Here is a 27,134-nt window from a genome sequence, read left to right as displayed (position 1 = left end):
CTTGCTGAGCTGAGGGGACTGTTTAAGTGATACCACAGTGCTAGAATCTAAACCTGTTAGCAGCCTGCTTTCATCAACGTGAATTTATACCCTTTCTTTTCAGGAGGGAAAGAGTTGAGTGACTTGGTTAACCATGTGGCTGTTCATGCAGTGTTCAGTGAAGTTACTCCTCCTCACAGGTGCCAAAATACTTTTTAATGTTTTATTCAGAGACATTTTCTTAATAAATCACCCAAACACCAACAGTATCTCAAATTCAATGCATTATTTAAAAAGGCCATCTACAAGAATCTGCAAGTTTGCATGTTTTACGGACCCCTTTTGGACCCCTTCTTTTCCTAGTATGTTCTCAGGGGTTGAAAATCATATTTATTCCATCCCACCATTTTTCATTTGTTATCAGTTTTCCTCTTGCATGGCTCTGGCTCTCAGCCACAGCAGATCTATGCAAACAGGTACATGTGGCAGCGATGGTGGGAGATGAACCTTCCCTCTCACGGGCTGTTTTTAATCACTGCTGCTCACCAAAGCCTCATGGGCCAGTGAACATGCAGCAAAGAGCAGAGCACATCTGCTGCTGACAAAATAGGTAGATTTTTAAGTTTTAGATGGTCGTTTCTTGAGAGAATTTGGTTTTCCTCATTTATATTTGTGCTACTAGACACTACTAACAAGAAGAAACAGTACCGAGCAGATGGGAACCCATGTCAGAAACATCAAAAGAAAGAGAAGATACAGAAGATACAAAAACCCCAAATAAAGACACCAAAGGACAGGGACAACAAATAGAACACTCATGTCTCTCAAAGATCACCCACTATTCATACATTAACTTACTTTTTCTTCAAGTGAAGTGGTGCACACTCCATAAAAATGTTACACCATTTTGAGTGCAGTTAGTAGTTTAGTCATAGTTAGCTACTATCAAGAACAAGGAGAAGGTTCTTGAAAAAACCCACCACACTGTATGTAGTACCAGTGTGTCAGATGAAACCCATCAGCTCTGCTGGCAAAATTTGTGTGGTGAAATCTGATTTTAGATTCATGAAAGCATGAATGAGGTTGCACACAGATGCACAGGGGATAACCAGAATGCAGTAGATCTCCAACCACTGCTTCAAGAGCCTGTCAAAGTCCTGGCAGAACCCACTCTGACCACTGACCTCCTAGTAACATCTCATAGAAGGCCTGGACACAGACTACTATCCTGTAGAGGTATTGGTTAGAAATAGGAGGATACCTAGACAGAACACCTGCATGGGAAATGAAAATACTAAGATGTCCAAAGGTCTGAACCTATGCAGTTAAAAAAATATATCAAAATCTGCCACAAGACTGTGACAAATAAGTTAGACCTAAAAGCAAAAACTCACAAGAAAAATATTTGAAGCAATTTCCTGGCCAGGACAAGACTCCCACTGCTTTTGAAAGGAACATGGTAGAGGAATGGAGAAATGTGGCTTAAAGACAAAAGAAAGGAAAGTGAGGATGAGTAACTCCCTGTGTCTAGCAGAGGTCATGGCTATCAGGAACATCACACTTCATTACCAAGAATATGGAATCCACAGGTTCAAACAGGCAATCCACCTTGAGAAGCCAACCAGTTGTCTCAGTCATTTATCCCAGGAAATTTCAACTGAGGAACACGTTGGGTTATTTTAAGAAAATGGGATGACCCAGCTACTTAAAAGCTACTTAAGTCCTCATCAGTCTTGAAGTTAAAAGGGTAGTGGTTCCTAAGCAGGGATGGTTTCAGTACAAAGGACTACTGAGAACAGGAACTGTAATAATGGTACTGTTTCCTCCGGTGCAGAAGCAAAGTCACCAGTGACCTTCAGACCACCCATGCAGTCCTTGGTTGGGAAGGCCAAAGCCCCATCAGCTCCAAAGACAGATTTTTGCAATCTGCTGTCCCTCTGTAGCCACTGCTTAAGCTGAGAGATCTAGGGCATACTGGCATAACAATGAAACATGCTGAGATATGGTGAGGTATCTTCCTAAGAACGTTCCCTGGTTTTAGGACTAATAACGGAGACAGTTGTTTCTTCTGACAACTGGAATTCGCCCAGGCCCACCTAGATATGCAAAGGGAACTGAAAAAGTAGTTCTTTTCTAGAATAATTTTTTAAACATATCCCTTTCTCTCTTAGTACAGAAGTAAAAAGACTCAACTTCACCCCAAAACTATTCTTCACAGAGCACATTCCTACCAAAGATGTGCTTCTTCCACAATACAAACAACAGGAAATTAACTGAACTTCTGCCTAAAACCCTCCAAATTACTCCTCCTTTTGGTTAACAACGTTTTGTATTTGGGAGCACAGAGTTGGCTACTTAAGGTTTCAGAGGAATTCTTAGCTGCCATTTCATTGGACAACACTGGCAAGGTACTGGAAGACAGCTTCACAATTTTGGAAGGAGCTTGGCTCACTAGATATTGGGAAACAGATACCAAAATGTAGGAGTTGAACTACTAGTTCTCTAGTTCAACTACAGAATTTGAAGACACCTTTTCCAATATGCAAAGCAGTTGGGTAGGAGTCTGTGACTGCTTTTGTTTCACAACCTGATGCCTGTGAAACACGCAGCACGCCGGTGGCGTTGAGTCACAGAACCTCTCAAGTCGGAAGGGACCCCTTAGGATCATCAAAGTCCAACTCTCTGCTCCTCACAGGACTACCTAAAACTAAACCATATAAGAGAGTTGTTGAAGTGCTCCTTGAACTCTGACATCCTCGGTGCTGTGACCACGTCCTTGGGAAACCTGTTCCAGTGACCAAGCACCCTTTTAGTGGAGAACTGATGTCACAAATGAGAAAGATTTGGAAACCTGGCTGGTTGGGGCCCACTTATGGGAATGAAAAGCAGCAATGATTGGGTGTTAAGACACACATTGTCCCCTAGGAGAGGACATACAAATGTGAGTGAAGAACCGTGCCGGGCTGTTAAAAAATTATACTGAAATTAGCAGAAATGACTGAGACATCAGAGTTTCACAAAAAGATGGTGAGAGAAGAAGTAATGTTGAAAGATTTGAGAGGCACCGTGGGAAACATCACTAGTGATGGTTTATTGCTGTCTGCAGTGTGCACCTGCAGAGACTGCTGCTATTAGGCAGCTTTGAGAGCTCTTGTTTCTGCATGGCTTATGTCTTGGCCTCTTCTGCATTTAAATGGATGCTGCCTTAACTTTATCGTCAGAAGTTAGAATCCTCTTTTGCTTAACTATTCCAAATGCCTTACTAATGACATTTGATTTGCCCTCAGCAGCAGCCATCATCCTCTTTCCACAAACACTTTTTCCATATACTTTAACACTCCAACCTCTTCCTCCACATCAAAGAAAGCAACATACCTCAGTTGTCTCTTAAATACTAATAATGATAGTATCATCACCTCTAACTTAGCTTCCCTTATTATCTAGGTTTTCATCTCCAACAGAAGACTCCTGTCACTGGCCATCTATTGACTAACTGCATTCCCATCTCGTTTATCTACCCTTCCCTACCCTCAACTCATCACTCTAGCTCCTTTCAAATTAATAACTCATTCTAACATCTGACCTTTTACACAACACACCTCCACACACCATTGTTTTTCCATCACCTAAACCATACAGAATATAGCAGAAGATAAACAGAAGGTAAACGAAACCATCATCTTCCTCTACCTTCCTCCTCCCACTCTCATATTTTGAAATGTTAAAACTGCCTTTTGGGGAAAACACAGCACATTGTAGGTCAAAGGCTTCAGAGAAATGGTGTAAATCAGATTCACGTAACGTGTTTCTAGATCTATAGATATGGCTATAAAAAAACCTCACTGCTTAAAATGAACACTTTGTTTTATTAAATATGGGTCAAAAACTCTTCTGTTCTTCAAAATATCTTTAGTTTACAATAAATTATTTTTGATGAATATAAACATACTATGAGGAACACAAAAACCTCTCAGCCTAAAATAAATCTTACCAAAAAAGCCAACTGGTCCAAACCAGACTCTTTCAAGGTGCCATGACTTCAGAAGAAAGCTGTTCTAATGTTATCAGCATGTCTTCTCAACACAATAAGGAAAAAGCTTTTTAGGGCAAGAATATTTCATTCTAATGCATTCTTTTATATTTTAAAACTGACAAAAGTTACTGCTACTTAGGTGGATGCTAAGTTCACCTGTTCTCATCTACTTTTTGGGCATGTTCTCATATACAATTTGGGCAATTGTCTTCTATGCATGGAAAATTAATAAAATGCAGCAATACTGACACAGTGATACAGAACCTAATATCTAATACCTAAAACCTTCAGCTCTCTGAATCTTTTCAGAAACACATAACAAAACTATGAACTGCAATTTTTTGTTTAATAATAAGATTACTTCCAAGCAAGCAGGCAGCATATTCAATTTTCCCAACACTCTGTTCCCTTGCATCTATAGACGTGAGGTAGGATACAGACATCAGAAACAGGGTGAGCCAAGTAAGATGTTATCCATCCTCCAAAGAAACTATGTTAAAACTAATTGCAACGTATCACATCATTACCAAAATACTGACTTGCAGGGGTAGAAATCTGTATTTGACAAACTTTCTTCCTTATTACACAGATATGATACAATTTTCATTACAAAAATGAAAGTGCTTCTAAAAACTACACCACAACTGCAGTGAGGCACTGAAGAAAAAAAAAAAATGCAAGCTTGAAACCTTTTTGTTACTGCAGCCACACAGTATGATACTCTGTTTATGCTGCCTATATAAATAGAATGGCACTTGGTGAACTCTCTGCAGAGGTCAGATCTTTTAGACAGCAGAACTTTGAGAACTTAAAAGCAAATTAGGTGAGAGTTTTCCTGTATTTTTATCCCAGTTGCCAACATTCAGTTTCTTATTTTTCCACTAGCAACAGAATACCAAAAACTGCACTGTCCATAATGAAGCAGGTTTCCCAAGCATGCTGGACAAACAGACTGACACAGCAGGGAGTCTGCTTCCGTCAGCAGGAGAAAATTGCACCAAAATTAGTCAACATCTTTTTGTAAAGGCAACATCCAACAAAGATGCAAAGACTGGAATGGCAGTCTGTGAGCATAACAGGAAACAACAATGCCTTCAGGTTCTTCAGCTCCTCTGGACGGATGACTGAACAGAGGGTCTTGGTCAGGTGAATTTTATCATTTTGGTCCTCATGGAGCCAACAGATGGCCATCTAGAACTCATCTTAAACATGTGTTTGTAGACACACTGTCTTGAACAAAGTATACCTGAAAGTGTTTCTTTAAAAAAATTCTTCATGAAACAGGTACTGCACCTACCTCAATGAGGTAGAGATGTATCCATCTCTATAATACACATATATGTATTTAAACACAAATTTAAAAAATATTTCCGTTCACAAACTCAGAATTTTTTAAGTGTGGGATATACAGTTTCAAGATACATGTATGCTCTTTCCATTAGACTCCCTGTGTGCACAAGTGTTACAGTATTCAAATATATCATACTTGGATTTGTAGTGGTATTTGCACAGGATGAATGCATTGAAGAACTAACCCCACAGAACCATAGGTATGTAAACTTGCAGGAAAAAAATATTGTGTGTGTTGACAAAAGCACATTTTATAATCTGTCAAAACCTATACATGCAAAAAAAAACCCCATCAAGACAACTGTCCACACACCTCTATTTGAAGTTTGATGGGTGTACGAAATATTTAATCTTCGAGTTACTTATAAATTGACCGTAATAATTTGCAGTGGAAATACCTTTAATCCTTTCTGTAAATTCTAATTGTTTTGTTCACACAGATCAAAACATCAAAACAGCCAATGTCAAAATATTTGAAAAGGGGTTCAATTCTGCTAGAAAATAAAGTCAATTGGCAGAGTCAAGTATAGTTGATACAGGATTCTAGATTATCCTATGTGGGAAGAGTTGTAGTCACACTAGAGCTCTGAAGCAAATTCATGTTTCCTTCCTGCTAGTGGATTACTAGCCCTAAATATTAACTACCTCAGTTGTTGACAAGTAAAAAAATCCCACACTTCTGGAATCAGAGTGAATTATTATTCAACACTAGTATTAAGATTATACAATAACTGTTGCATTTTACATATGAACTACAGATCACTGAAAGTTTCCTGTTGCACTGCAGCAAGAAAAGGAAATGTAACACAAAAAAAGTTTAATTTGCTGCAAAGTACAGCAAGATACTTCCGCAATCTCATAAAAATTTCATACTGGAACTTGTTACAGTGAGTTCAATTTGATCTTTTAATGTAATACAGTACATTTTTATAAACTTAACATTATCATTGCAGAAGAGCATGCTAACTGAATGTTAGCAATTTATCTTTTATACATAATTATACTCTACTGTAGCTACTGTACGCAGATCTCAAAATGTTAGTACATAAAATATTCATTTTCTTTATATGAGATGAGAATGAACTTAGAAGAGGTTTGAATATAAGAATGAAGTATTTGCTGTGCCTGTTTCTCAAGAAATAATGAATTACACATTATAACCCAAGAAATCAACATTTAAATTGCAAAACTATAGTTTAAATTTACATTAAACATTACTGATCATAATGTGCATCAATACTTGATGAAGTTTAACCTAACCATGTTTATGCACATAAAGCCTCAAGAGTCTGCAGCAGTTTCAGCATCAGTTTTTCATATTTTTGTATAAAATGGACTTACAGGTACATCTTCCATAAATGTTTTCAGTGCAATTCTGTCAAAGAGGAAAATATAAAGCTAGCTTTCAATCACTTTATACCATAAAAAACCCCAGCAACTGGCATGTGCACTGCTGAAGCATAAGTAAGCCAGTTCCATTGTGCCTACTATTCAAAAGTTAATTCAAATCAACCATAATTGCCTTTTTAGGCAGCATTTCCCCCATATCTATAGATATAAATGTTTAAAAGCTGAATACTGAAGGGGGGAGAGGGGGAAGTTAAGCTGAGGCAGAATAATCTAATTGTTTATAATACCTTTTTCCATTGGTAACAACAACAACAAAAGTATAATGAAAAGATTCTAAAGGTTTCTTTAGTAGTGATCTTAAAGTTTGGAAATCAGTAACTCTGTTTCAGTATTATCCTTTCCTCTGATCTTTACAGGCCATCTTGCAACTGTAACTTAGTTATTGATGGATTATGTGAGAATGCTTCATTATACAATGAGATAAAATTTTCCTAAGTTAGAAACTGATCTGTAGGGAACCAGAGGGAGAACAGCACCTGAAATATGTGCTTGGCTAAGCATAATGTAGTAACCTATACATTTTGGTTCAAAAACACAGTTTGTAAACTGTAAAACTGCATACAGGATACTGCTTTAAGTATTTTGTTTCTATTTTTTTTTTCAATTATACCTAAAAAACAACAAAAAACCCAACCTGTCTATGGTAGCACAAAATAAAAATGGAGCTTCATTCAAATCTTGAATACCTTGGCTGCAATAATACAGCTGGTTATTCAACAGAAAATTAGCTCTTCATACAAAAAAACACGTGGCTCAAAAAAAAAAAAAAGACAAAAAAAAAACAAAATAAAAAGGTACAATAAACTCTCAATAAAAGGTTCTCTCATGAGGCAACCTACCATATACTACTGCTAGATACGAGTTTCCAAAAAAAACATTACATCCCATTTTCAGCACATTTTTCATAAACATGCAACTTCACTATAAAATACAAAACACTTGGCTCTCAAGAACAGCTTTATAAAGACACACTGCATCAATAAAATTTTTCTTTGTGATTAACTTTACATCGTAATAAGAACTGTATTTTCACTAATGTTTATATATCAGATTTCATATTATAATGTAGTAATAATTTGCTCTTTGTGAACATCATGTTCAGAAGGAAATATCTATACACATTAACATACTAGACTATTAAAAACTCAGTTACAGAATTTTATTGATACAGTAGATTAATAAAAACTGATAGGGGAAGATAAAATGGGTGGGGTGTTCAGTACAATATTTAATAACACACTTTTAAAATTAAAATATTTTAAATCCTTTTTGAATGTTCAATGCCACTAGAAGTCCAGAAAAGTCTGGCATCAATACTGAGGTGTAAAACAAGTCAAACAACTTCTTCCAAAATTTCTCTTGTATTATTTTATCCAACATTGTTGAACTGTAAAATAAAGTAATTTAGCACCTCTGATAATAGATAGGTGCCTAAAGGTAAACACTAGGTTAGATTCAGGTAAGAAATAATGACCGTTTCTCTTTCTTCTTCTTCTCAACAAATAGTGGCAAAAGAAAGTGACACTATTTGTTCAACTGATTCTTTTTTTTCACAGTTAAATGTCAACAAGAGTACGAATACAAACACTGACAGATATTGCTTGAGATTAATTTTCAAACTGTTCTTTTTTTAAATCAATAGATCCAATAAACAGTGGGGTACTGTCAGTTTAAAGCCGCAGATAAAAGCTATACAAGCACTTTAGAAGTCAGAAACATTAAAAAAAGAACTATTTACAGATTTCTTCTTTAGTTCGTATGTCTACAAAGCCAGCGCACATTACACTTCACAAAAATCCACAGTTAATGATATCAACATGTGTGTGGCTAAAGCTTGTGACCTAGGGACTGCAAATGCTGGGGCAGGAAAAGTAAAATAAGTTTTGTCTTTTGTTTTTTTTGTCAGCAACCCCATTTGTGCACAAACAGCTTCATTCAGTCTCAAGCTTTATATTAAAAGCATTCTTCAAAGATTTCACCTGGAAGGCTGATAACTACATGCTCACTCATCGTCTTTCCCTTTTGGAAGTTCTGCGACGGACCTGGTTGGAAAACAAGTGTTTTAAATATTTTTACAGAAAAGTTTTGAAAAATTCAAGAATAAATATATTTCGTAACAAAGTATGTGCTTACTCTGACAATATTTTAGAAAATGTATACAGTTCTGTATACAATGTTGTTTATTACTTATTTTATCACAGCTACAAGTCTCAGTCGATGTCCAGGATGTAAATTTCTTTGACATTACTGAATCTGCAGCCTTCAACTATTCAAAAATAACCCAGTTTCCTTTTTCAGAGTTTCCATAACTCAGATGCTCCACCATCGGACATGTCCGGAAGCATGAAGGCATTCAAAGTTACATTTTTAATATTACTACTAACATTACGGATGTATATGCATGAAATACATACAAAAATAAAATAATTGTAATGCTTTTGCATGTGCTAGTAAGAGAAAGAAATTGGCTTAGGATTCTGCTCCAAGATTCCATACTTATTTTCCAGTACTACTCATTTTGTGTTCATGTTTTGTATGAAGAAACATAATTCACTATTATAATCTAGCTGAGAAGAATCAGCATGAGTTACCTGGAAAATAATTCCCACGGGATACTATATAATTGAGGCAGACAGATAACAAAAGGGGAGACCTCATTTATAGGGGGCTTCCAGTAGCTGAAGGGGCCTACAAGAAAGCTGGGAAGGGACTTTTTAAAAGGGCATGGAATGATAGGACGAGGGGTAATGGTTTTAATCTGGAAGAGGGTTGATTTAGGTTACACATAAGGAAGAAATCCTTCACTGTGAGTGTGGTGAGACACTGGAACAGGTTGCCCAGGGAAGCTGTGGATGCCACAACCTGGAAGTGTTCAAAGGCAGGGTGGATGGGGCTTTGAGCAATTTGGTCTAATGGGAGGTGTTCCTTCCCTTGCAGGGGGTTGGAACTAGATGATCTTTAAGGTCCCTTCCAACCCAAACCATTCTATGATTAGCTATACACACAGAAAATTTAAGAAGCTTGACAAAATCTGGTGTATTCTAAGAAATGCAGCCTCTCTGGGAAACTACAATGCTGCACCACTAAAAAGCACTGACAGCTGACAAGTTCATTCATTTTCAAGGAGGAAGGTTAAGTTCTAAGACCAGGAGAAGCCATGTCCCAAACACCAACAAACAGACAACACCAAAGACTCACAAAGAAAATCTAAGGCATTTCTCTTACATTGATTGTGGAAACTTCCTCTTCTTCCGTTACTTCCTCCTGGGGAATGTCATCACTGACAGGTGAACTACTCTGAAAAACATCCATCTCTTCACTAGATTCGTTCTCTTTACTGGCTGCTTGCTTGGAACGTCCCACACGGCTACAATCAGAAGAAAAATAGAGATCAATTTCACAGTATATGCGTCTGCACACGTATAAACCACAAGAGAGCAAAAATTCTACTTTACAAGAACAGCAGCCTCACAATTCCATGTTACACAATATTTCTACCTTATATACCTATCCATTTCAACCATATATGGAATAAAAGAGTGGAGCTAGGAGGCTGGAGAACAGCATTTGAAAACCAAATTCTTCCAAAGTAGAGAGTTGGGAGTACAAAGTTGAACAATTTTTGCATCTGTAGACAAGAGATATTTTTATCTTCAGTGCCAAAATTCAGCCCAAAGAAGGCTGACAGTAATCAGTGAACAGAAAAACCCAAACAGCCAGACACTGAATACTTGGGTTGTTGTTTTTTTCCCCTTCTTTTCAATTCCATGATCAGATGCGTTCTACTTCCACTAGAGTTCAGACACAAACATTTTAATAACTGCATCTGTATTTTAAAGACCTAGAAGAACCCGTGTTGTTATTATGAAATTAACACTGTTATGAACCTAAAGGCAAATCTTCCAAGCTGGCTCATGCTGAGCCAGGGATAATCAAGATAACAATACCTTAATCAGGATAATCAAGAACAACCAGTAAACAATATCTTAAATTGTCTTTGTTAGTCATGGGAGCTGAACCACAAGCAAAAAGCACCCATTTGCTTAAAATCAGAGCTAGACCCATCCTGCACAACCCCCATACACGCAACCCCCTCCCCTAAAAAAAAAAAACCCCACGACAACCCACAACAAACCCCACCAACTAGATATGCATCCAAAAACTACACAACTGCACCCACATTATCATTTTGTTTGGGTCATTAGCACAATTCATAATCAAATCATGGAATAATCCCGCTTACTGCAGATGCAGTCTTAGTACACCCAAACTATGTGATTTTGTGGATGAAATTAAAACAGAAACTGTTTCAGTTCAATCCCCAGTGGGGACATACAGATTCAAAATAACTGTCTTCTGATAGCGTCACACCACACACATGGTGGGAATTTTCAGTCCTGAGAAGCACACTAAAATCTGTATAAAATAAAATCTCTGAATTGCATATACTACTTATAGTATAGTGGTAGTTTCAGCACCAACCAACCGCATCACATCCTTTGAAAAACAATACCAACAATACCCATTAGCCCAACGCAAACTTTCCAAGACTGACAGAAGCAGGAGAATTGAAAAGGAAACAGATTATTCACAAGCTTGGTTCATCTTTTCACATATTACAGAAATAAGCCAGTTGACGTATGTGAACCAGTAACCCAATTAGCTAATCAGAAGTAGGTTATACACTATCACCTCACAGGTCAAATCCCAAATTCTTATGCCAAATCTACCCCCAAGGAGCCCAGAAAGCCTTAAGAGTTTGGTTTAAATATATTTTATCTTGTCATACACAGTGCTGCTCATTCTATCAGCTCCCTTCTGCTAAAACTGCTGTAGATACATATGTAGAAGAGGGAGAAAGGTCTCCCTAAAATGGACTCTGAAGACTGAGGAATGATTGCAGTCTCACCATTTTCTTGCAGATTTGGAAAAAGGACAGTCAAAATTTGGGTGATCACAAAAAAATTAAAAATACTCACAATATTTTTTGGATGAAATCTAGAATAGGCTGAAAAACTCTAAACCCCTGAAAAACTTACCTGGGCTTCTCATGACAGGAACAATGTATACAGGAAGGAAAGCTATGCTGTTTAGTGATCACATGTACTGATACAGTTTAATTTCCATTTAAAAGGGGGTAAAAAAAACCACACTGAGTTCACTGAAAAGTGAATGGGAAGCTACTGAAGTATTTTCTAAAGGGCATCTTTGACAAATGCCACATGGCATATCACCCAACAATAACCTGTTGGCATGTCTTCTCTGCATGGCAGTAGCAGTTTCCAACTCTTGTTCCACTGCACATATGTAAGTGACTTCTGTAGTAACCAAGACAGTGTTGGGACCTGTCCTTCTGGTTACAGAGTAAAGGAGCAGGAGAGGTCTAACCTGAGGCAAGAGAAACAGGACACTGGAAAGGTCAGGATATTGTGGGTGTAAAATGCCAGACCATGCGATCTGGTGTGAAATTACCATTTGAATCGATAGTAAAAAGTTGTTTGCTCAGGCAAAGATCTCCAGTGTGGAAGAACCCTGGGAATAGGCAAGTTGGTACATTAAACTGCCAAAGGGAGATGAACATGATGCTAAATAAGCCCAGAAGCTAGAAAAGCAGTAATACAAAATGCGAGACTGATGATCTGAGTAACCAGTGCTCTGGATCTAGAACCACCAGGTCAGAAAAATTCTTACAAATCTATTCAATGATCTGCATTTTGACACCAGTGAGAAAATAAGTTCTGTCCACTTGTGCACTTCTGCTTTACATATATTGCATGTGCATGTACAGAAGAGGTAGAGATGCCTGTAGGCACAAGAGATACTGGTAGGCACAAGAAAAATCAAGCTAGCCACAGATTTTACCTTTATTTTGGAGCTTGATACACCTCAGATTTTTCAAAAGCTACTATCCTTCATAAGACTGTTGCACATTTTATTAATTTGGAAATTAGTCAAGTGGATAACAAGAAGGCCACAAATTAGAAAATAAATATTAAGAAGAACCAAAATAAACTTAATTCTCCACAATAATGTTTCATCACAGTAACAATTTGATTCTTCCTCCCTATCCAAAACAAATGGGAGCACTTTTTGCTCCTTGAAGTCCTAATAAAGCCCTCTCTTCAAGGCCCTTGTGCTTTATTGACTTTTCTCCTAGAAGAGCAAAGCTACGTATACGCTACATAAGCACATTAAACTTACTCGTAGCCTCTTGCTCTAGTTTGAGATGCTCTAGGAGAAACAGCTAGGGGAAACATTTTAGAAATAACAATGACAATTTCTTTTCTTAACTGTCAATTAAAGTATTCTGAAATATTTTCAGCAAATTATTTGTTTGGGGGCACAAAGGCATATTTTTAATTTCTACTAAACACAAATTCAGAAAATATTCACCACTTACACTTTTTTTTGCTGTGATGGTGGTGTGTTTGATGACCTTCCTCGTCTTTTCTGTGGCGTAGACTGTGCTGATTCAACTGTACTAGTTTCAGATGGTTCTGCTCTGTTTTGAGGAAGACCCAAATTGCAAAGTATCAAATTATAACTAATGTCCAAAGATAAAAAAGGTGCAGCTTACAAAAAGATGGACTTACCTTTGCGGTGTTCTTTTCTGTGTCCTATTTTGCCTGCCTTTTGGTTTTTGTTCAATGTTTTCAGTTTGCCTTTCTTCCTCCTCCTCTTCTTCTTCTGCTGCAGCTGCTGGTGTTTGTTTTTTTTTGCTCCGTTTTGATGACTTTGCTACTGGTTCTTCCTTTGGTGTTCCCCCATTATTTGCTTTGGGAGGACGTCCTCTTCTCCCTTTCTTTGGTGGACTGTTCTGTTCATCTTCACTTTCTATTACATCTTCTTTTAGCCTTTTTTCTTCTTGCCATTGTGTTTCATCAGATTCTGAAACAACTGCAGGTCTCTTCCTTCCTCGTTGACTACCTCTAAGTTTCTGCTCTTGACCCAGTTTACTCAGGTCATCTATGCTAAGTTTCTCTTCTGAATCTGTGATAGCTGCTTTCTTCCTTCCTCTAGGCTTTTCCATTTCCGACTGAAAAGGTAAGATTATGTCTTTAAATTAAAAAATGCAACTGCCACATTAAACTGTCATGCAAAAGCTACAGAAACTCTCCCTCAACAAGATAAAGAGTCTTCAAGCTGCACAACTTGTCTAATAAGATTATCTACCATATCCATTTAAAAAACCTTTGCAAAAGTATAAACACATACATAGATATAAAATGCCAAATGAGAGAGAATTATTATTTCAAAGGTGAGCAGTTAAAACACTGATGTGTGTAAGGTCCTCATTTGTATCCTCAGCTGGCAAACATGATTGGCTGAAACATCCCTAACTGCATTTCTATCAGCTGGAAATATAAAGATACAGAGGATGAGAACAGTCAACTAGTGGCATCAGCTCTGTTAGGAGCTGCAGGGTACTTATGCCTGGCTCCTACACTGGCAGTGTAAGGCACTACTACTGAAGCCAGGGGGCAACTTGAATTTATAATTGAAGAATGAAAGCACAGAAATCACTGGTATCTGCCAAAGCACTGCTGTCAGAGCCACAATAAGATACAAAACTTGTTGAGTGCAGCAAAAAAACCCCAAAACAAACCTCCAGCCCTTAAAAGAATCATGGAATGGTTTGGGTTGGAAGGTATCTTTGAAGATCATCTAGTCCAACCCCCTGTCACCGACAGGGACATCTTCCACTAGATCAGATTGCTCAATGCCCCATCAAGCCTGGCCTGGAACACTTCCAACGATGGGGCATCCACAGCTTCTCTGGGCAACCTGTTCTAGCAGCCTACCACCCTCACTGTAAAAAAAGTTCTTCCTCATGTCCAATCTAAACCCTTTCAGTTTAAAACAACTGCCTCTTGTCCTGTCACCACAGGCCTTGCTAAAATGTCTGCCCCCATCTTTCTTATAAGCCTCCTTCATATATTGAAAGGTCACAATAAGGTCTCCCCAGAGCCTCCTCCTCTCCAGGCTGAACAAACCCAACTCTCTTAGCCTTCCTCCATAGGTGAAGTGTTCCAGCCCTCTGACCATTTTTTGTGGCCCTTCTCTGGACCTGCTCAAACAGGTCCATGTCTATCTAGTAATGGGGACCCCAGAGCTGGATGCAGTACTCATACTCCTGGTGGGTGTTTCGCGACAGCTGAGTAGAATGGGAAAAATCATCTCTCTGGGTCTGCTGCAAAGCTTTTGATGCAGCCCAGGACATGTTTGGCTTTCTGGACTGCAAGTGCACATTGCTGGCTCATGTCCAATTTTTCATCCATGAGTGTCCTCTGCAGGGCTACTCTCAATCCCTTCATCCTCCAGCCTGCAATGCTACTGGGGATTGCCCTGATCCATGTGCATGACCTTGCACTTGGCCTTGCTGAACCTCATGAGGTTCACATGGGCACACTCCGCATGCATGTCAAGATCCCTCTGGATGTCATCCTTTCCCTCTAATACATCAAGAAGGGTAGAACCTTTTCTCAATCATAAGCTTTCAGAACAGAAACTATTCTGGAACTTGGGGAAAAAAAAGTAGAGTTTATGACCTTTGTAAAAACTGGCAGGCAGCTCTACAAGGATGTCATGAGTTCATGTAGGGAGAAAATGAAAAAGGCCAAAGCCCCACTAGAAATTAACCTGGCTACTGCCATAAAATACAAGGTGTTTATATAAATACATTAGCAACTTAAATGAGGACTAAGGAGATTCTCCATCCTTTACTGGATGTGAGAGGAAACACAGTGATCAAGGATGAGGAAAAGTCTGAGGTACCTAATGCCTTTGCCTCAGTCTTTAATAGTAAGACTAGTTGTTCTCTGGGTACCCAGCCCCCTGTGCTGGAAGACAGGCATGGGGAGCAGACACAAATACCCATAATCCAAGGGGAAGATGGTTAGTGACCTGCTACACCCACTCAGACATATGCAAGTCTGTGGGGCCATAGGAGATTCACCCAAAGATACTGAGGGATCTAGTAGAAGTGATCACCAAACCACTTTCCAACATTCATCGAGGAGCTCCTAGCTGACTGGAGATTAGCAAATGTGATGCCCATCTACAAGATGTGGAAAGAGGACCTAGGGAACTACAGGCCTATCAGTCTCACCTTGGTGCCAGGAAGGTTATGGAGCAGATCATCTTGAATGCACATACAGGACAACCAGATGAACCCAGAGAGCACAGGTTCATGAAAGGCATGTCCTGCTTGACAAACCTTATCTCCTTCTCTGACAAGGCAACCCACTAAATGGATGAGGGAAAGGCTGTGGATGTTGCCTACATGGACTTTACTAAAGCCTTTTACACTGTTTCCCATAGCATTCTCCTGGCAAAAATGGCTGCTCATGGCTTGGATGGGTGTATGCTTCACTGGGTAACACACTGGCAGGATGGCTGGGCCCAAAGAGTGGCTGGTCACAAGAAATGTTCCCCAGGTCTCGGTACCGGAGTCAGTTCTCTTAAATATCTTTGTCAATGATCTAGGTGAGTGCACTCTCAGTAAGCATGCAGATAGCACCAAATTGGGTGGCAGTGTTGATCTACCTGAGGGTAGGGAGGCTCTACAGAGGGACCCAGACAGGCTGGATTGATGAGCCGAGGCCAACTGTATGAGGTTCAAGAAGGACAAGTGCTGCACAGCCCCAGACAACACTCCAGACATGGGGAAAAGTGGCTAGAAAGCTGCCCAGCAAAAAAAGACCTGGGAGTGTTGGTTGACAGCCAGCTGTGTGCCCAGGTGGCCAAGAAGGCCAACAGCACCCTGGGCTTGTATCGGGAATAGTGTGGCCAGCAGGAGGAGGGAGCTGATTGTGCCTCTGTACTCAGCACTGGTGAGGCCACATCTTGAGTGCTGTGTGCAGTTCTGGACCCCTCAATGCAAGAAAGACATTGACTAGCTGAAGTGTGTCCAGAGAAGAGCAATGAAGTTGGAGAACAGTCTAGAGCACAACTCTTAGGAGGAGCAGCTGAGGGAACCGTTCAGGCTGAGGGGATGTTCAGTCTGGAAAAAGGGGCTTCAGTGGAGACAACATCATTCTCTACAACTACCTGAAAGGAGCTTGTAGTGAGATGAATGTTGGTCTCTTCTCCCAGGTAGCTAGAATAAGAGGAAAAGCCTCAAGTTTTTCCACAGGAGGTTTAGATCATAGAGTGGGAAAGGTTTTGTCACTTAAAGGGTTGTCAAGTATTGGAACAGGCTCCCCAGGACTGTGGCTGAGTCACCATCCCTGAAGTATTTAGAAGACATGTAGATGTGGTGCTTAGGGACATAGTTTAGTAGTGGACTTGGCAGTATTAGGTTAATGGCTGGACTTGATTATCTCAAAAGTCTCGTCCAACCTGAACAATTTTATTATTTTTCACCTCTTCATGCTCTAGTTCTCTAAAAGGGCACAGTAAAAAACCACAAAGAGTGCAAAGATTTCAATAAGCAGCCATTAGAGTCAGGAGGATTCCCCCAACCAAACCCTATCCCCAGAAAAAAAAAATTACTCAACTATGATTTGATGGGGACCATGATTATTTCATGTAGGACGATGAAATTGTCCAGCAGTTCAAATATTTACAGTATTTCACAGTTTCATAGCAATGTTTACTTCAAAAATTACTGTATTTCACACACAAACTCTCATTTATCAGTATTTGCCACACTGCAATTTCATCTACTTAATGACAGTTAAGCAGACACTTAAAACCACACTGAATGAGGATTTTCTCCCTCACATCTCCTTTATGACATAAGATAGAAGTTATCTTACAAATATGGCTCCCCCCTTGAGACATAAACAGTGGTCAAGAAAAGCAGAAAGAAAAGCTGCAAAAGTTATGAGGAAAAAAAAAGTAAAATAAATTGAAGGACAAAGAATTACACTAGAAGGCAATAGGAAAATGTTTGAACAGTGATGACATCTCCTGCCACTTTATTGCTTCAGTGACAAAACTGTTGATCTAGACCAATGACAACCTCTGTACTCCCTGTTCTGTTTGCTTTTGCAGTGACTGTGCACAGCTGTCATTGCAGATGCTTTACCACATTGCAGCCAAGTTTCAAAGTGAAGTTCCTCCCTCAGCTTGAAGAGTTACACGGCATTAGAACCAATGTTACTCTAAATGCAATCTGGACAAACATCACGAATAGTAACATCTTTAAAACATGGACTGTCCAGTCCCAAATAAAAATTCTGCTTCCCAGTTAACACTTGATATAATCTGCTCCTTAGCTCCAAAAGCCAAAAAGGAGTTCTGCATTAAGAATCTTAAGGCGCTTGCTTATATAGTCAAAGTGATATACAAATGTCCTCAAAAGCACTTGAAATACTAAACTGCATTTGCTTTATCCCTTAGCTTTGTTGCTTACCAATTCAACCTAATGCTTCTAAACATGAATTGCATGCCAGCAGCTGTTTGGACTCAGGTTTTTCAAGGTTTACAGCTGAAGTGACATATCAATACAGCAAGCATCAGAAGTGTTATTTTTTGACAAGAGATTTCCATTTTTTCTGGTTTTGTTATAAGCAGTTTTGCTTTTCTAGGGCACTTTCACTAGTCAGTGGTTTACATCCCAAGCAACCTAGAAAAAAATGTAACAGAATGACATCTCTCTATTCTCCTATTATGTTAAAGACAGTAAAAAAATATAAAGCAGCAGTGACATCAGATACAGGACATCCTTAAGGTATTCTAGAAAATCCAATTATAACAAAACAGATCTTGTTTGTATTATTACTTTTTCAAGTATATCCCAAACACTATAAAATTTGAAGACTGCTGACTGTTATTAAGGCATAAAAAATTGAAATCTACTAGTGGTAAGTGAAACACTTATTTGAATTGCTCTTAGGATTACAATAGAACTAGACTTGTCTAGTTTATTTGTTTATTTTTCTGTTTTTCCATTACAGGTGTAAACACTGCTTGAGGCAATATTTAACCTGTTTATAATTTCATTAATGTATTAAAGCAGTACATCTGAGTCAGAGTCCAAATCAGTTTGTACACCCTCATTAGGAACCTTTAGTATTATTCATTTCCAGAAATACACAAATCCATCAGTAAGAACTGGTATGGACAAGGCTACCACTTTCCAAGGCCTACCACTCTTAAAGGTCTTGGTCAGTGGTCATTCACTAAAACCTCTTCTAAGATAGATAGAGTTGTAATTTTTTCTAAATGATCCTGATGCTGTAAAAGAGCAGAGCAATGACAACATTTTGGTACCCCTTGAAGTTCACAGCTGTCACAGAACAGTTTATGTAACAGCACAGGCAATGTGTTTGTTAATCATTAAAGACTATTCTACATCATCTTGGATGGTATCTGTCTCTAAGTGTCAGTTAGCTAGCTCACTCTGCTCTTGAAGGCTGTTATTACACACAATCTGACAGCTTTAAAACCATGCTGCAACTTCTACATGTGACACCTGGCATTCAGAACCAAGCATTTTCCTGCCTTCACTCCAGTACAAGTCACATGCAAGAATCCATATGGCTATTCAGATAACTCTTCCTTGAACTTCTAAATTCAATGTGAAATCGTGAAGCCCTCTTGGTATTCTAGACAACCAGAGAACAGTTGCTATTCCTTACAGCTGTTGAAAGGAAAAGCCATATGGCTGGAAAAAGAACAGGCCTTATCACCAGTGATGTGACAGTACAAAAAAAAGGCAAGAATTATAATGCAGCAACACTGTAACAACTAGCTAGCAACACTTTGCTACCTACAAGCAAGAAAAGATGTATGACACGACTTCTACAACCTCAGACAGCTATCTGAGATTTCAGACAGGTTAAACTGCTCTCCCAAAACTCTAGTCTTGTCAAACTAACCCAATTAATTCTTCCAAAGCTTTCAAGTAAACATCAATAGCATCTATCAAAAAATCTCTACTGTATATTGGGAGACAGAAGTCCAAGGAAGCTATCAACTTGAACAATGGCCCAAATGCTTGAGAATGAGACAAATTGTGGACTGTTTTTCATCAACTCAGCTCTAGCAGAATCTACTCCTGTCAATATTACAAATATCCTGCAAATTTTAACTGGTAATCTTGAAAGCTTACAGGAGTTGTCAGTATGTTAGAAAGGTAGTGTAATGTAGACATGAAAAAAAGAACCTTCCATTGTATTTTCATATCAAACATACTTTCCAGCAGTTTAAACCATCAACTCAGTTTTATACTTTAGCATATTTTCTTGAATTACATCAAGTACCACTACATTAATTTTTATTTTAAAGTCCTAGTGACTTAAAATGAAACATCTGCAATGCAACCAAACAGCTCACCCTTACAAGATCAGAGTCGTCCCTTTTGTCAGTTTTCTTCCCTGGTAAGGGTGAAGCCAGTGTGAATTCTTCATTTTCACTGTGGTCCATTTCAGTACTGTCAAGCCTAGAATGAACAAACATTTATTCACTGTATTATAATACAGCAGGCAATTGTTAAAAAAAAAAAATAAAATAACAATCTTGAGAAGAAATCTACTCCTAAACCATGAACAATCTTGCAGAAAAAAACTTTCACTGTGGGTACTATAACCACCAAATATCACAAGCCAGGTCATCTAAGACTCAAGACAAAGGTGTCAATTACAAGCCAAGCTGGATTATCTTTTTTCACTGGGAATGATAATCAGCTTTTTGAATCATAAGAGCCTTACTGAGTTTCAAGAGATCTGTATGTTTGTGTATATTTGCATATATTTTCATATACCAATCAAAGATCCCCACAGATAGACCAGCCAAAACACACACACACTTTCCTATGGCGAGGTTTAGGCAATAAAACAGTAGATTTAAACTTCAGAGATCACTTCATTCCACAGCTTTCTGTTATTTCAGGCAGCAATTTCATGTTTATTTCAGTTCTACATATGTAAATATGTACAATGGTATCTCCTGCAGGGGTAGAACACTGAGATATAACATACAAAAACCAATACACAAATAATTTTGTTTCATCCGCCCTGGGCAAGTAGAAGCAACAATTTTAAATTACAGTGTGCAATTTCCAATGGAAAGAAATATGCTGTGTACTGAAATGAAAAGTGGTATTCAAATACACAAAGTCTTAAGTCCCTGGCTTGAGAACTACATAGACTGAGAAAGACATTCTGATTCCTACAAGTATAAAATCTGTAGTAACTGTGACACAATCAATCACAAGCTCGGTTTTCATACATCTTAACAGATGCAAGCTTGTCTGTACAGATGCAGTGAGAATGAATTGGAAATACCATGTATACTGAATCATTACCATTACTTCTAGATTACTTTTCTTCTTCTCCACTCAAAATACTCATCAGTTTAACTTAGGTGAACTGGGGAGATCATGAAGATGTCTTAGACTGTGAGTGTAGCATTTTTTTTTTTAATTAACTGGATGTAGAACACCATTGGTCTCCATTTCACTTCATATAGATAGAGAATAGTCTGGATTCCAACCTGTCTTTAGCCAACAATAGATTTCAGCATGTGAACTTGCATGACTTGTAAGAAATAACCCTTTTTTTTTGACTTTCCATGGAGTTGAGAAGTGTTTCTTGTAAAACACTGCACTACATTTAAAATTATATTTTAAATAGTCACAGAAGTACCAGATGACAAGAAGTACCTAACATAACATTTCCTCACTGTCTTGAAGCAATGAAAGAAAATATAAATAGTGGGAGCTACGCAATCACTATATGTCTGTGAAAAAAAGTAATGATATGATTTTCAGTTAAAAAGTTATAAGCAGATACAGTACCTAATGAATAACCTAAAAATTTGACACAAAATAAGCTATAATTTTTAAAGACAGATAACTAGAAAAAAAAACAAAACCACAACATATGTAGGATTACAGGACTTTGCCCTCTCTATCACAGCAGGAATCTATAATATAAAAATATTTACCTGCAAAGTCCAGCAAAGTGCAGGAGAAACTGCTAGAGAAGGAAGTCATAAGAGATTATCACAATGTCCTACCAGGCCTTACTGCCTATGACATGTTGTTAATATTACAGCAGGCCACAAGGTTCTTAGGAACTGCAGACACACACACACACATATACATATGATTGGGGAGTGAGGTGGAATGTGAACTGGTTGAAGAAAAAAGTCAGAGTTGTGGCCAACAGGATGGAGTCTAGTTGGAGGCCTGTATCTAGCAGAGTCCCTTGAAGATGATTAAGGGAGTGGAACATCTGCCTTATGAGGACAGGCTGGGGGAGCTGCGTCTCTTTAGCTTGGAGAAGAGGAGACTGAGGGGTGACCTCATCAATGATTATAAATATGTGAAGCGTGAGTGTCAGGAGGACAGAGCCAGGCTTTTTTCAGTGATGTCCAGCGATAGGACAAGGGGCAATGGGTGCAAACTGGAACACAGGAGGTTCCATGTGAACATCAGAGAAAACTTCTTTACTGTGAGAGTCACAGAGCACTGGAACAGGTTGCCCAGAGAGGTTGTGGAGTCTACTTCTCTGGAGACATTCAAAACCTGCCTGGACGCCTTCCTGTGTGATGTGCTCTAGGTGACCCTGCTCTGGCAGGGGGGTTGGACTGGATGATCTTTCGAGGTCCCTTCCAACCCCTAAGATGCTGTGATTTACATGTGAGGGGAGTTTTTATACATAATAAAAAAATAAAATAAATATATGAAGCTCTCCTTCACTCCTACAGCCAACACTGGATGTGATTTGATTCTGGTTTTTTTTTAAAGCAAACTTCTTTCTGAGGTTAGAAAGCCAAACTCATGGTTTCAGTTATACCAATATGGTACTATAACTTTACTTCAAAATAAGATAATAGAATTCTGTTTTTCACTTAGAAAGCATTACAGAAATATCCAAAGTTTCCATTACGAATACTCAAAATATCAAAGCTCCTTTGTTGTCTACCAACCTCCCTTTGATCCTTCCTGGAGAGCTTGGATTTGAACTGCTGCTGGCATTGCTTACAGTTTCCATTCGTGAAGATTTGGACTGAGACTGCTTGCCTGCTGACGAAAGAGGCTTATTAACTGCCCCAAGAACGTTGGCTGCTTTGGGCTGAAACAAAGAACATATTTCCTTTATTTTAAGCGGCATGTTTAGATATTGTTAACATGTACTATGCATAAAATATTCACAGATTTCACTTTCTGCTATCAGTATCTTACATTTAATATAAAGCCATAAATGCTTTCATATAAAAGTTACAACAGACACCAGAAGGAAGTTGTCAAAGCTGTTTTCGAATAGCTAGTTGCCACCAAAACCAGTATTCTTCTCTCTACCCTTATATTCTGTCCTCTTATCATTGGTAGTACTGGGTGCTCACCTGACCCTTGCAATAAGCCACTTCAGCACTTTGTGCAGTTTTGTTTTCTGCTGATCTAGCTGCCTGAACCAGCTCACCATTTATCAGATAAGCATCTGTACTGGCAAAAAAATAGCAGCAGGACAGCCCTTTCAGCAAAGAAGCCATTCAATTAGCTTAAGCTGTAATAGCAAACCACACTAGTTTCAACTGGGAAGGAATAAAAATCTCAACAATAAAATAATATGGATAAGATTCTGATACTTCACACAGATTTTAAAATGTTAGAGTTCTAATAGGTGCCAAAAATTCCAGACACTGGTCAGCTTCACGTTATTAATTTAAATGCCAAATACCTCTAGCTCATACTAACTTCTGAGAACTGAAAAAGCTCAGTTATAAAAAGAATACACCTTTATGTCAAACACCCACATACAAAAACGTTGAATTAAAGAGCTCAAAAACAGAGAGAGATTGAATTCAAACTGGACTGGATTTCCTACTAAGGAGGGACTAAGTAACAGGTTCTGCACTAACAGCTCCTCCCTTGCCATAGAGCCTGCCCTGAAAGCCTCGCTGCCCACAGACCCTGTTCCCTGCTTATAGCCACCTCATGAACACCATTCAAGCTAGTCTTCCATTCCCAAAATTAAGACTGCCTACACCAAGTCTCATTTCACATTGCTCTCATGACAGTGAAGCAACCGAAAATTTCTGGTGGTCAAATACACCTCTGCTGTTTGTTAAAAAATTTCAGAACAACAAAATCGGAGCTAGAGTACTTGGCACAAGAAATGTAGAATAATATAAGAGCTACTTTAGGATTCAAAAGAATTTCAATTAGAATATATGACAGATATGGAGCTACTGGAGAGAATCCAGCAAAAGGCCAATAAGATGAAGAAGGGGCTGAAGCATTTCTCATGAAAGTCTGAGAGAACAGGGGCTTTGGACTAGATGACCTTCCAACCTTAAACACTCAAGATTCTGTGATTTTTCATGATAGCACAAACCATGTTTGTTGTTTAATATTGTCACAGTACACTTAAGTATTAAGCTTGGGACAAATCAGCAAGAATGACTTGTGTCAAAAACTGGATGAGAGAATTTAACACTCAGCTTCCCTTTAAAAACTTTTACGTCTTCAATAAAAAGTGAGTCTCTTATCCATGGAGATCAAATACTCAAATGTGCAATACAGTGGTGATATATACCAACCAATAAATGTTGGCTTTCAACTTCTAATCAAAAAGATGCTCCTGTATATCTGCATTTTTCCCTGACTTCTTCTATTAGTAAGTTACTAGCTCATAGCTAAGGCTTCATTAACAAAGTTAAGGGTAATGAAGATGCTGTGCACTTCTATTTCTTTTGCAAGGTAGCAAATGAATGTTGTCCTTTAATCTAGAACAGGAAACATTAATCCAGATGAAAACCACAAATTGGTTGTAGAAAAAAAAAAAAAAAATTAAAAAAATCACATACTTGATTAAAAAGACTTGAAAATATTTTCCTGTACTAGATTTTAATTTTATTCCAAAGTGTACCTGGGCTTAGTGAAAGAACATTGAAAGACACAGCCATTCAATACAATGAATATTTAGAAAGAACAAACTAATATAACCATAGACAGTCAGTTATCTTGTAAGATACTGTAAAATGGTATTAGGCTTTGCCAAAGATTAATGTATGTGATTTAAAAAAATAATTTAGAGTTTTCTATAGTTGACACTTCATATGCAACATTGTAGTCCTCTGCAGAAAAAAAATGTTAACCATCTTGTAAACTTGTCAAATAATACAGGGGGTCTCTTTTAGACTCTTTTTAAAGACAACAGGCTTTGCCTACTATTACCACAAGCCGGCGTACCCTTTGGTATATAAACCCTTTAGGTGGAAACAATCTGTTTTCTTAAACTCCAAGTGCTTCATTAAATACATGTTAGTTTACTTAAAAAACAAAACAAAACAAAAACAACACAACAAAATGTCAAAACAACCCACATCAAAACTGCAAACACAGCACCAAAAACCAAAACTCCCAACCCCACCCCCCCACCATACATACCTTTCCAGGAGTGAAAAAAGACTTCATTTCCGGAGGAAGATAATTTTTGGTGTTACTGAAATTCTGTAAAGAAAGGAGAACAATAATCAATAAACAAGATATATGCATTTTGGAAACGTTACTTTACATCATTTATGCTTTTGAGATTTTAAACCTGAACAATATCTTGGGGGGAGGAATCAGTGGGTGTACAAATATCTAAATATTGATGCAAACATATGCATAAATACATTTTCAACTACATCATAGGAAGAAGTCTGAGGTTACAAAAGCTATTGAAAAAATCCCTGGATTATGACTAATAAAGATTTAAACAGACTTATGTCAAGAAAAATTAAATGTCAAGGTATACCTTGTCAGGTTGAGTAAAATATCTGGCTGGAAGTACAGGGTCCTTAGGGGATTCCAAACTGTATGTTGTACTCTTTGACATAATAATATTCATTGCTACATCACAGACTGTGTATAGTTTCTGTAAATAATAAAATTTTAAAAAACAAACAATGCTTTAGAAGTTCATAGCAAATCTTGACAAAGGACAGTACCTTTTGAGCATAGAATTATAAGAACTCACAGCTTAAAAGTAATAACCTTAAACCTTTATCATTACCCTCCATCTTAAACAGTGTATCACTGGGGACTAACATATAGGCACAAAAGACAAAAACACATTTATAGGCCCAGCAGTTGACAAGAGCTTTCATGATCTTTTTACACTTAAGACTAGTGTGTACTATGGTTTCAAAGGCAAAGCTTAAAAAAAAAATCTCGTCTCTGAGGGAAAAGCAGAAAAGTGATAAATCTGTATGTTATGTGATGTAAAACCTCAAAAACAAGATCAGGGTTTCATACATTCATTATACATACTGAAGACATCTAATGCATGCATTGTTCTTCCTATTTTAAACTTCCTCTTGCACTTCTAAAATGAAATATTACAAGGCATTTTAGTGGAACAGTGAAAATAATGGTTGACATATATTTAAAGTGTTTAATAATCTGAGGCTGAAACAAAAGGACTGCAAACTACCATCGCTCCCTTGCAAATGTGCAAGATCTATTGAAGCATAGGAGAACTATTATCTAAACTACAATAAATATAATAATTACGGTATATAAAGTATAATCTCCCACATACAATCTTACTGAAAGACATTTTAAAGTTGGGCATGTAAACAAAAAGCAACTACATTCCAGAAGTAAATGCAATTTCCTATCAAAAAGTATCACCTACCTCATTCATTTTTGGATCATCTGGGCCTTGAGCATCCTTAGTCTGTTTGATATTTTCTACCATTTTTCTGATAAACGCGTGACTGTTGTTTTCATTTTTAGCCATCAATATTTCAAGTATGAACCACAGGCACCTAAGGGAGAAATGTGGTAGCCCTCATGAATAAAAATGCAAAAGACATTTTTAAAAGCACATTTGAGAAAGTGGTTTACCCCAGGATTTACTACTAATATGCATCTAAACCAGTCTAACTCCAGGAAATTTTAAAAAAAGAAAGGAATGTAGGATAAGCAGAAGGTGAAGATTCCTCTGTGAAATGTCAAAGAGCGCTAAGAAAGCATATACACCATTTCTCACAATATTTTACATACATATCTGCCATTATGTTAACTGGACAGTGTATCAGGGTATCACAATAAAATAAAATTTCATTTAGAATACTAAGTTAGAGTGTTTTAACTGTAGAAATAACACGATTAAAAGCAGTCTTACTCTTTAATGTCCTTGAGTTGTTCAATGTCCTGGACTTTGACATAATCTGGGTCATGAGCTAGAAGATGGATAGTATAAGGAACAACATATTCTGGAAGAAGCGACAACAGTTTCTCTGAAAAAGCAGAAGAAAGATGCATCAAAAGATTACATGTCAACAAATATGCTTTTCTACTACAGAGAAGAGAGCAAAATTTAAGGTCAGTATACATTCAGATAAAGTACAGGCACACGTGGGTCTATAATTTCTTTATAATATTGCATGTCATGGTTGATGTGCAGATGTTTCA

General features: G+C 37.9%; 1 protein-coding gene across 6 annotated transcripts in view; it reads right to left on the bottom strand.

The window, feature by feature from the left end:
* Positions 1-6,047: 6,047 nt before the first annotated feature.
* The window catches only part of PDS5B (PDS5 cohesin associated factor B), a 118,688-nt gene continuing 97,601 nt past the window's right edge, over positions 6,048-27,134 (bottom strand). For 2 of the 6 annotated variants that reach the window (XM_051619396.1, XM_051619387.1), the window contains exons 26-35: positions 26,845-26,959; positions 26,353-26,485; positions 25,471-25,590; positions 25,119-25,181; positions 22,655-22,800; positions 20,063-20,162; positions 13,366-13,808; positions 13,173-13,274; positions 9,998-10,139; positions 6,048-8,814 (exon numbers count right to left, since the gene is read on the bottom strand). In XM_051619396.1, the coding sequence (XP_051475356.1) occupies positions 8,779-8,814; positions 9,998-10,139; positions 13,173-13,274; positions 13,366-13,808; positions 20,063-20,162; positions 22,655-22,800; positions 25,119-25,181; positions 25,471-25,590; positions 26,353-26,485; positions 26,845-26,959 (1,400 nt within the window). In that variant the 3' untranslated portion in view covers positions 6,048-8,778. Of the gene's footprint in view, positions 8,815-9,997; positions 10,140-13,172; positions 13,275-13,365; positions 13,809-20,056; positions 20,163-22,654; positions 22,801-25,118; positions 25,182-25,470; positions 25,591-26,352; positions 26,486-26,844; positions 26,960-27,134 lie in introns of all 6 variants that reach the window. The other 4 variants (XM_051619379.1, XM_051619369.1, XM_051619404.1 and 1 more) reach the window with 3 other exon arrangements.

Source organism: Apus apus, chromosome 1 (genome assembly GCF_020740795.1).
Source record: "Apus apus isolate bApuApu2 chromosome 1, bApuApu2.pri.cur, whole genome shotgun sequence".
Taxonomy (NCBI): Eukaryota; Metazoa; Chordata; class Aves; order Apodiformes; family Apodidae; genus Apus; species Apus apus.
The sequence above is the reverse complement of the archived record's forward strand: the minus strand, read 5'-3'. Positions and strand labels throughout refer to the sequence as shown.